General features: G+C 45.2%; 1 protein-coding gene across 1 annotated transcript in view; it reads right to left on the bottom strand.

Moving 5' to 3' along the window:
* RASEF (RAS and EF-hand domain containing) overlaps nucleotides 1-10,301 on the bottom strand; it is a 39,264-nt gene extending 28,963 nt beyond the window's left edge. The window contains exon 1 of the mRNA XM_063128401.1: nucleotides 9,859-10,301. Coding sequence (XP_062984471.1) covers nucleotides 9,859-10,301 — 443 coding nt within the window. The remainder of the gene's footprint in view (nucleotides 1-9,858) is intronic.
* Between the last annotated feature and the right edge of the window lie 756 nt (nucleotides 10,302-11,057).

The following is an 11,057-nucleotide window of genomic DNA, read 5'->3' on the forward strand; positions in this document are numbered from 1 at the left end:
GCATTCTGCAGCCTATTAAAAGGATCTCAGTTTTTAAAGTCTGTGTATTTAATTTTGCGGTGTTGCGAGTCTAGTTTGGTTCTTTTATTTTATGTGTTTTTGTTTTTATTATTTTATTCTCTATTCAACAGAGGATTTCTATAAACCCTGAAAGGGTGTCCCACTGTCCCAGGGACCAGAAGATGGTGCAGAAGACATAGGCACACCTATGATCCTGAGGGGGAATCTAAGTGGGGATTTCCACCTACCCAGAGAGATGTCGGTGGAATCCAGACCAATGAACTTTCGTCAGTTCGTCCTGGATTCCTAACTTAATGCACATCAAGTTGAGCCAGCTGGTAGAATTTCCATAAATTATAATTTTTTGTGTAGAAATACATTTACGCAATTTACAGCCATAATTTGTGCAAACTATGCAAATTTGTGCAATTTACAGCTGAAATTTCTATAAATCTGTAGTTGTGCCAAGACAAAAAAATGTGTTACAAGTCCCCAGAACTCGGAGAAACCCAGCAAAAGCATGCCAAGCTGGATGTGCTACAGCCATATGCTGAACCACAAAAAGCGCTGGAATTCCCAATGGCAGACATCCCTATCCACCCTTAGTCACCGCAGAAAGCTCCACACTCCTCTTATGAGACTGGGGAAGAAGAAAACAGGTCATGATGTTGGGTAGGCATAGAAGGGAAAAGAGAGGTATGGATCCACTAGAGCAGGGGTGGGCAACCCGCACCCCACAAACCACATGTAGCCCCCCACAGGTCCCTGAATTTGGTTTTGAAAATGGGGGGGATGCATCCGTAGCAGGTACAGAGTGACAAGCGGGTCGAAAATAGCTTGTTTGTAAGGAGGCAAAATCATGATTAAAACAAGTTTAATTTGTGTTTGGTTTGACAGTACCTGAAACTAGATTGTATCCAATGTTATTCCTACTTAAGTAGTCTCTATGAATGAATGGGATTTAAATCAGACTAACCCTATGCCTAAACATAATTTTGTCCCCATTATTAACTATCTGTGTATAGCCTGTACTGGAGGAAGGAGTGAGCAGGATGTATGTTTGGAGGTAAATTCTCCCCCCGCCCCCGTGGATAGTGACTTCTTTGGACCTCTCTCTGATGGTGACTTCATATGTTTCAATAAATCAGGGAGAAGGCCAAGCCTCTTCTTACTATACTTCTTGGAAAACATACTATTGACCTGACTTTGCACAGGTTGGAATAGCACTTAGTTTGATACAGCAAAATTGTGTGTGTCCCCCACAATCTGAGTAAAGCTACACCCACAGGCACCCCTAGGCACAGTCCATGCTATGGTGCACCCATATAGCCTCCTGAGGGAGATGTCTGTCCACTCCATTCCCCTGAGGGGGGGGGACTTCCCCAAAGCATGGAGGAGGGAATAGCCCTCCCTCCGGGCTTCAAATTATATTGGCTGCACTGGTTAGGTTTGGTGAGCAGTATTGTTGCCAGAAGCACTGCCACCTAGTGACTGAAGATGGTACTGCAGGCTTCAAACACCCCAAAACATATAAATTAATTAAAAATAAATAATTAAATTTAAAAAGAAAATAAGCCCAAGATGCAGACACAACCCCAGGGCCACCTTTAGTATGCATGCTAAGTTTCAAGTGCCTAGGTCTCAGCACTATGGCACTGACAGAGAGACAAACATTCTCTTTTATTGTTACATATGAAAAGAAATTTCAGATTGAACTGTACAGGCATCTCACAAGAAGTGTGTTAAGTAGCAGTACAATTCACCAGCGTTTAATCTCCACTTCATGGTATTATGAGAAGCCGCATTCCCTGAATTTTGCTGTGTGTTTCCAAGACGCTGAAAACAGCTAGTGGAAGATAGTCTGGTGGGAAAACCCACTGAGGAAAATGATTTAGAGAGCAATCTTATGGTCCTGGGCAAGTTTCCAAGGGAACATAGGTTGGCTTGGAAACCCACTCACCCCCCAAGTCGAAGACAGTGCACCAACTTTGGAAGGGGGTGTAAAAGATCCGACCCCAGACCTCACCCCACCATAGCCACTGCTGAGAGAATTGACCCGGCTGCCTCTCCAAAGTTGGAAAGGAGGAAAGGGGGTGTCCCAGTGGACAGGGAGGGAAGAAAACCAGAGCGGCCAAGATCCGAGCTATCCTGAGCCTCCTCCAGTCGCTTTCCTTCCCTTCCAAAGTGCTGAAAAACCCGTCTAGTTAAAATCAAGAATAACATAGGATAGGGTAGTGAAGATCGCCTCCACTGCTCCTCCCACCCTGGCAGCTTCAGCCTGGCAGGTTATATCAATCTTGGAAGCCTCCAAGTTCGGGGACTTCCAAGCGGTGAGGACACAATCGATAGGAATGTGGCCTTAACTAATGAGTCATCCATCTGGCAACAATACTGCACACCAAATCCACCCCTGACATCTGTGCACCTCTTAGCCACGTCCCCAATGTCCATTTATTGAGTGGAAACGAGAGGAGTTTTTTTTTAACTCATCTGCAAAAACATTAAACTCAATACATGAATCAACCTATGTAAAAAAATACATGAATCAATCTCTAAAATTCACAGAAACAACCTATTAAAATATATTTAATTAAATCACAGGATGTAAGTTCAGATATTTGTTAGGGTTTAGACTAAACCGGCTTGTGCCACCAAGTTAATTTTGTCCTATTTCTCTAGTTTCCACAACTGTTTCATTTTGACCATCATTCCATCCGAAGCAATGCATGAGAATTACCTTTCACTAGAATCAAACCACATGGTTGTGTGCTAACACCAAACAAAGCAATTGCAATTCGCTCTACCACCCTATTAAGTCAAAGTAGCTGGACTGCATTCAAAGTGCTACAACAAACACTGTATCCATGGTGCTGAGATAAGGGAGACAGATGCCTACACGAACTCTCACTGCACACATCTCATTCCGCCACCTACACAGCAGCCCTAAAGCAGTGTGCTGGACGCCATGTACACCTGAGCAGCCTTAGCTTTGCAATCACCATCTCAACAAAACGTAACTTCAGAGAGACACCACTTGGCCTAAATTGGGGGGGGGGGGGGGTAAAAGGTAGGGCAATCAAAGGATTGATTGCCAAGTTTAAAAGAAGACTAGGGTGGTCAGCGGTCCTACTTAAGGTCCTCTGTTTGAAGAGTTATTCAGTTCAAGTCCGGTTTAAAGATTAAAGAACATTAATATTATGCAAATATTATGCAAACTTGTGTCCTCTTCTTTGGGGAACAATGTCCTCTACTTTTGGCAAAGTGTAAGTGGTCTCCCTAAAGCAGAAATATCTGTTTCACTAACTTTTCTGATTAATTCATATTAAAAATAATCCTGCCCTTGCACTATTCAATGTATATATGAAGACAGCAAACATAATGACTTTTTAATAACCAAGACTTCCATTGCTTCTTCAAAGCGATGTTGTTGTTTTTGTTAAATAATATTTTAATGCAGCACTTTTTGTTAAGACACTGAACAAATTAACAGCCGGAGGGTGAAATCCTGGCTGAGGCATGCTGAGAGTTCTAGGGCTTTTTTCCTGTCTAAACATGCACAGGAATGCATCCTTAAAAAAGTTAACTGAAATCTACATATTGAATGAAGACTTTGAACAATATTGCAGGTTATGATTTGATACAGTAAGGGTCTTTGGCTATACTGACTGAGGATGACAGGACACATCTAAAGAGCACCAGGTTGGGAAATGCTGGCCTACAGAAATCTAGGACCAGCTTCAAGGCACAATCCTCCTCCATTTCCTGTCAGCCTCTGAACTTGGAGGCTGACTGGAATTCTATGCAGAGCAGGAGCAACATGGAGGCAATCATCATCTCCACACTGCAGCCCACCCTACATTTTTGCTAGACAAGCAATTTCGCCCACCTGGCAGCAGTGCCTTGGAGAGGGAAGGAAGGAGGCTTGGGCGGCCATAGGAAACTGCGTTCCACAGCCTCCTCCATCTCCTCCCCTCATGCCCCCAAGAATACCCCCTTTTCCCTGTCTCCGCACTCCGTTTTCTGAGCATGGAGAGGTAGTCATACGCTGTACAGGGGGACATGGATTGCTCCTTTAGTTGGGTTCAAAAGAATGGGTTTGTGTTTTGGAGCTCAGACTCCAACTCTGCCATATAATTAGGTTCCTGGGCAGTTTACTTTTCTTTTAGTCTCACCCATTTGCTTTCTGGGAAATGAGTGCTTTGTGACCAGGCATGCCCACCACAGCTGAATGGGCAAGCCCACCCCCATGGCAGCCATTTTGTGAGACCGTCCATTATACTCACTCAAAATTCCAAATATGCCCACCAATCCAAAAACAGATGAGGATCCCTGCTCTTGTTCTTTTATTTATAGAGGTATAAAGGAAAAGACAGCAATATTCTAGCCTGCTGCTCATCAAGGAACAAATTTGCACCAGCCTTCTAGTGCTGTAGAGGATGACTACAAAGGCAATGGGAAAATGAAAAACGAGTTTTGTAAACCACCCAGCGAGCTTCAGCTATGGGGCGATATAGAAATGTAATAATAATAATAATAATAATAATAATAATAATAATAATAATAATAATTTTAAAAAAACAAGAAGGAGCAGAAGCACTAGCAGCTTATTTTTTAAATGGTATAAAATAAATATTAAATAATGATAAACATTTTAAGCAACCTAACCATAGGTCCAAGCTATTGTATATTGATTCACTGCCAGTGTACCCTTAGGTCCCCGTCACAACATTTCTAGCTATGGGCATTGCTTAACAGTCAATGCACCACTGAAGTGGATGTTTTTAGTTCCTGCATAATTTTCTGGATGTTCAGCTTTCTGCATCCATTTCAACACCCTCCTGGCTGATAACCCGCATTCTTACCTTTCAGGTCACTGGTGCATCCAACACTAGAAAAAATGGTAATGTAACCTAATTCTGTATAAACAGCCATAGAATGAGCCTCTTATTACGCCTACTTAAAATGCCACCGAAACCAAGAGGTCTTGACAAAACGCGACCATATGGATCAAGTTACAAGACCTGAAAGTGAAGGTGAATAAAAGCTGTTGCAGCAGTACAGCAATTTGATGATTCCCCACCCCCTGTACTTCCTTCAAAAATCAACTATAATGCTCATTTTTGTCCAAACATTTTAATTCCATTTGCTAAAAAGCAATATCCTAGGAGAAATAAGAGAGAGTCAAAGGTCACCTTTCTTTCTGCATTTCACCCAGCACCTTGCAGAAAGGGAGTTTCCTCTGTTTAAAGCATTGGGAGGAATGAGGAAAAAACTCCTGCAGCTGAAAAGCCTGATTTTATAATGCAGTTGGCCATCAGCCATGACAGCTAAATGAAACCCCCATCATGTTAGGAGGAAATATACTTCCAAAAAACGGAGAGAGCTGTTGCTTTCATGCCTCACTTGTGGGATTTCCAAAACACAGGAAGTTGGTCTATACCAAATCAAACCATCGGTCCATCTAGCTCAGTAATGTCTTCACTGATTGGCAGTAGCTCTCTAGAGCAGTGTAGACAACTATTTATTTATTTATTTATTTATTTATTACATTTCTATACCGCCCAATAGCCGAAGCTCTCTGGGCGGTTCACAAAAATTAAAATCATAGTAAGACAATCAACAGGTTAAAAGCACAAATACACAATACAATATAAAAAGCACAACCAGAATTGATATAAAATTAAAATACAGAGTTAAAATAGTAAAATTTAAATTTAAGTTAAAATTAAGTGTTAAAATACTGGGAGAATGAAAAGGTCTTCAGCTGGCGATGAAAGGAATACAGTGTAGGCGCCAGGCGGACCTCTCTGGGGAGCTCATTCCACAACCGGGGTGCCACAGCTGAGAAAGCCCTCCTTCTAGTAGCCACCTGCCTCACTTCCTTCGGCAGGGGCTCACGGAGAACCAGGTGCCCTCTGGGGGTTGGATCCAGGATCTGCCTTCCGCAAGAGAAAGGGATCTTCTGTGAGAGGAAGGGCTCCATTTGTGGAAGGTCCCTCCACTTAGTTTTGGGGGATTCCACCATCACATTACAGCTCACCTCATTCAGCAGGCTCTCCTGACTCTGTGTGGCATTCTCAGGGGGCTGAGAGACTGCCATGGGAAGGAAGGAAGGGGAAGTTCACTTCCACCAGCACAGCTGATCAAGCACAAATCTGGATGCAAGAATTATTCATGGTATGGAGAGTGTGGATAGGGAGACATTTTTCTCCCTCTCTCAAAATTCTAGAACCCAGAATCATCCCATCAAAATGATTGGTGGGAGATTCAGAACAGATAAAAGGAAGTATTTCTTCACACAGTGCACAATTAAACTATGGAATTCACTCACAGGATGTAGTGATGGCCACCAACTTGGATGGCTGTAAAAGGGGGTTATACAATGGCTATTAGTCTTGATGGCTATGTGCTACCTCCAGTAGCAGAGGCAGTGCGCCTATGCACACCAGTTGCTAGGGAACATGAGTGGGAGGGTGCTGTTGCACCAGTGTGCTGCTTGTGGATTCCTTGTTGACAGCTGGTTGGCCGCTGTGTGAATGGAGTGCTGGATAGACGGACCCTTGTTCTGATCCAGCATGGCTTTTCTTATGTTCTTAAGCCCAGATGTTTTGAACTACAACTTCCACTAGCCCTAGCCAGTATAGCCAATGGTCAGAGTTTATGGGAATTGTGTGGAAGCCATCAGGTGGTCTACCTGTGCTCTAGAGAGTCAGACAGGAGTGTTTCCAAACCCTATCCCAGATGACAGGGATTCACCTTTTGCATGTGTTTTACTACTGAGCTACAGCCTTTCCATAAAGGCGAGAAGCTCCATGGCACCTTAGTATGATCGAGCAGGGTTCTTCTTAAGTTCTTAACTAATGTTATTTGATTGATTGCCTGCATTTTAAGTGATCAATTCTACGGGTTGTGCTCCTCATAGACAGAGGGCTCCGAGTTCAGAGACCTCCACTGATTAATTTTGGATGATACTGAAGGAGGTGCGAGATCACTTACTTCACACTGTCAGAAGGAAAGAGCATCTTTAATGTTCTCTATCATACCCAAGTTCAATACCACAAGAACCAAAATAGGCTGTTTATCAAAAACACAATGATAGAAGAGTGCAGCAAAGCACTCAAAACAATGGACTGAATTCAGTTGCATTATTCCACTGACAGAAGCAGTTCCCTCCACCCCTGCAAACCCCCATGCACACTCAAAATCTGCACCAGAGGACAGAGAAACCTTCCGGAACAGATTTTCAACCAGCACTGAGAGTTGTTGGGTGGAGGAGAGAAAGAGAAAGTTCCATTGCACTAGCAGACTTCAGCTAGAGGGATCGATTTAACCCAACATTTCCAATGGCCAAAAGTTAATTACATAAGTGAATGTAAGATTTCAAATGCTTATAGATGAAAACAGCTTGTCATGCATGCAGTGGCATTCCTTTAACATGTCAACTACCCCTCTGACATCTCAGGATTGGATCCTCACCAACACTTTTATTATTTGACAACTGCGCCTTTCGCACCACCGCCAAATTGTTTGAAATGACCATCGCAATTCAGCTATCACAAACAGATCCTTTTTATCACACAAATACCATGCCCAAACAGAAAGGCAAACATTCAATATGGTACACTCATCACTCGAGAATCTATGACCTCAATGGATTATGCACGTTGAGTATAAATCCTCTTTTGGAAAGAAGGTATGCTCTGTGCCCATAATACAGTGGTGGGAAACCATTAGCCCTCAGTCTAATTTCAAAAGCCCTCTGCAAACAATCAGTTCAGACCTCTGGAAAGAGTGATCCACCCTCTCCCAGCAGCCCACTAAGTTGGGAGGAAGAGCCAGCGAGACAGCAAAGGGATGGCCCACCCACTTTTAGCTTCACCCCTGCCCACCCCTGCCCACCAATGACAGATTCTCTTGAGGGAACGCAGCCCTTGGCAGAAAAAAGGCTCTCTACCCCTAATTTAATAGACTAACAGCCCAATCCTATGCATTTTTACTCAGAAATATATCCTGCTGAGTTCAACGGGAGTTAGGCTGCAATCTTATAGCCACTTACTTGGCTGTAAGCCCCAATGAACTCAATGGGACTTACTTCCAAGTAAGCATGTATGGGATAGCACTGCTTGTCCTAGGTAAGAGTGCTTATTGTTGCAGTCCAAGATGGAAGAAAACTGCTGTTCATAATGGATCATTGCTTGATACAATAAAATAAAAATAAGCTGAACTGAAACCTTAGGTATTTTGACTATTGCATCAGAAAGTTATAGCTGGTCAGTGACTTGTGCATGTCAAACACTTCAAGGTTTGTGGTTACACTACTCTCCAAAGTGACCAGAAATCTGAATTTTTACCAATTTCTGGCTGTGTTTCTGCCACTGCATTAATAGCATAGGAAGCAGTATATTGAAGTATATAGTATATTTCAAAAAGAGGACGAACCAGTCCACTACTAGTTGTACATTCCGCTAGAGCTTAGAGCCACGATACACTATCCCATGGCCATCGGTTATTTTTACAATAGCCAAAACAGCACAGGTGTGAACTATTTGCCATAAATAGCCAAACAGCAGCTACCATTTTCTATTCCATCTATTAAAGAAAAGAGTCCTGCATAAACCCAACTAAACAGGAACTGATCTAATAAAAGCTGTCACCTGATTTATTTGTTTTTGTTTCATTTTTTTTCTTAACTCACTGTACCCAAAAAAGGGGGGGTGTTGGCAAGGGACATCATTTTAGAAGGTGTGTGGCAAACTTTTACAAAACTGAGATGTTTTGAAATAATCAGTTATTGGGGGGGGGGGGCGGGTAGTAGTGAGAGAAAAGTTGAAATCTGAGATTTCAAAGGCCCTGTTTGCCTGCAGTAGCAAGACAGAGAGAGAAACAGAGACCAGAAGCAACGTGGCACCTTGCAGGCCTGTGGTAGGAGAGCTTTAAATGGTGCATTGCATCATGAAAAACAGTCTCCAAGGGGCCATTGTCATTATTATCCTTTTCTCCCCAACTGAACTAGATGGCTGTGGTTTTACGTCACTCTGTCTACAGATGCGGCTCTTCAGCTTGGGCAGGGTGGCAAACATCGCACACACACTGGGGAAGAGAGGCAAGAGAAGAGGTTGGCATGCTTAAAAAACCAGCACACATGAATAACCAGTGCTGTGCCTTGCACGCTCAAGTGGGCAGAAAATACACCTGGGATGTGCCCTTGCCATTAGTTCATTTCTGAGGCTGCAGGGGAACCACATGCTTCAACCTAGAAGCTTTCTCCCTTCATCCCTTTAGCTAAAAGCCTGTACTGTGCATTGATTAGCGCCTGAGTAGGAATAGGGACACCCAGGTTCCAATGTGAGCTTCATGGCTGACACTCACTGGGCCAGTAACTCTCTCTCCACCTAACCTACCTCACAGGGTTGCTGTGAGGATAAATGGGCACATGGAGAACTGCGACTCTCGTCATGAGCACTTTGGAAGAAGAGTGGGGCATAAATATATAACAAACAAACAAACAAACAAATAAATAATCATTTCAATAACTAATAGGTAAATTGGAAAAGGACGGCATTGCTGAGGATAATCAGCAGTCAAAGGTAGATGATCTCTGAACTAAGGTTGCTGCCTTGTTCCTGGCCAAGCCCGTGTGTATGCTTGAAGGCATACTCAACAGGTAGAAATTCTACAGGTCCAACCTATCTCCATGCAGTTATAGATTTTTGAACTGGCTACTGTCAGGGGGAGAAAAAGGCGGCAGCCCTACTTCTGCATATGGACAGGTGCATTTTTATCATCCTCGAACAGGTTCTAGGGCTTCCTTCTGCGCCTTTCTTTCCTCTGTCACTGGGAAGGAGGTTGGGAGTTTACCTGGGGATGTAGCCTGCCTCCTCCCCGAGCTGGAGCTCAAATTCCCGCCAAGCCTGACTCGGTGCTATCGCCGCCGCCGCCGCCTCAGCCAAGGCGTCGAGGGGGTCCCCCATCATGTCCGCCTCCTCTTCCCCCTCCGAAGATTCCCCGCGGTTACCCCACCGCCGCTGTTGCTGCTGCTGCTGCTGCTGCCGCCTGCGCCGCTGACTGGCGCCGCGGAAGGCGCGGGCGAACTCGTGGAAGGTGATGGCGCCGTCGCGGTTGGTGTCCAGTCGCTGGAAGATCGCCTCGGCCTCGGCCGGCCGCACCCGCAACTCGGCGCACAGCGAGCCGAAGTCGTCGCGCTCGATGCGGCCGGAGCCCTTCACGTCGCAGGCCAGGAAGAGCGAGCGGAGCCGGGACGCTTCGTCGAAGTCCACCTGCTCGCTCTCGGGGGAGCCCATTCCCGGCGGGCCCGGGCTGGCGGAGCGGAGCGGGACGGGGGAGAGGCCGGCGGGACGGGACGGGGGAGAGCAGCCGGCGACAGCTGGATCCGGCTCCGGGAAGCTTCGCAAGTCGAAACCACGGCGCCCAGCCACCGATTTTGCTCGCGGCTCAACTCCGGCGCCGCCCCTTCCGCGCTCCACCCCACGGGCGAAGAAAGTTCCTCCAAGAGTTCAGCTCCGACGAGCTTGCCGCGTCCGCCCTTCGCAAACCTGAAGCCACGCAGGGAGCTGCGTGTAGGTGCTGGAGAGGGCGCCCTGCCGTGAACGCTTCTCCGGGAGGGGCTGCGGGGAAGACGCCTGGGCGGGTTATTCCGTGGGAGGGTTTCATTCAACACCTACCAAGCCGCCACCCCACTAACGCCGTCTCGCGGCCGCCGCGCATGTTCCTTTGCGATCAGCCCAAAGAGCTCTAGATCCTGGAAAGGGGCGGGTTGGCCGGGGAAAGATATATTATCTTACTGAGATAAGATGGATCAACACCTCTATCTAAATAGAGAGCAGTTTAGGCAAAATGGAATTTGCTTCTTGGACGCACACTCATGTGTTTGCTCAGAACGTTGGTTGCTTTTACAATTGATAAAGCTTTTTAAAAAATGTATTGCCCACATTTACCGTCTGGATGCAAACTATGGGCTGCATGGATTCAATTTTAAAATGCCCTTCCTCGGTTTGGCAATATTGGAAAGTGATTCATTCTAGACTAAAAAATAAAGT

Source organism: Elgaria multicarinata, chromosome 6, assembly GCF_023053635.1.
Source record: "Elgaria multicarinata webbii isolate HBS135686 ecotype San Diego chromosome 6, rElgMul1.1.pri, whole genome shotgun sequence".
NCBI classification, from domain to species: Eukaryota; Metazoa; Chordata; class Lepidosauria; order Squamata; family Anguidae; genus Elgaria; species Elgaria multicarinata.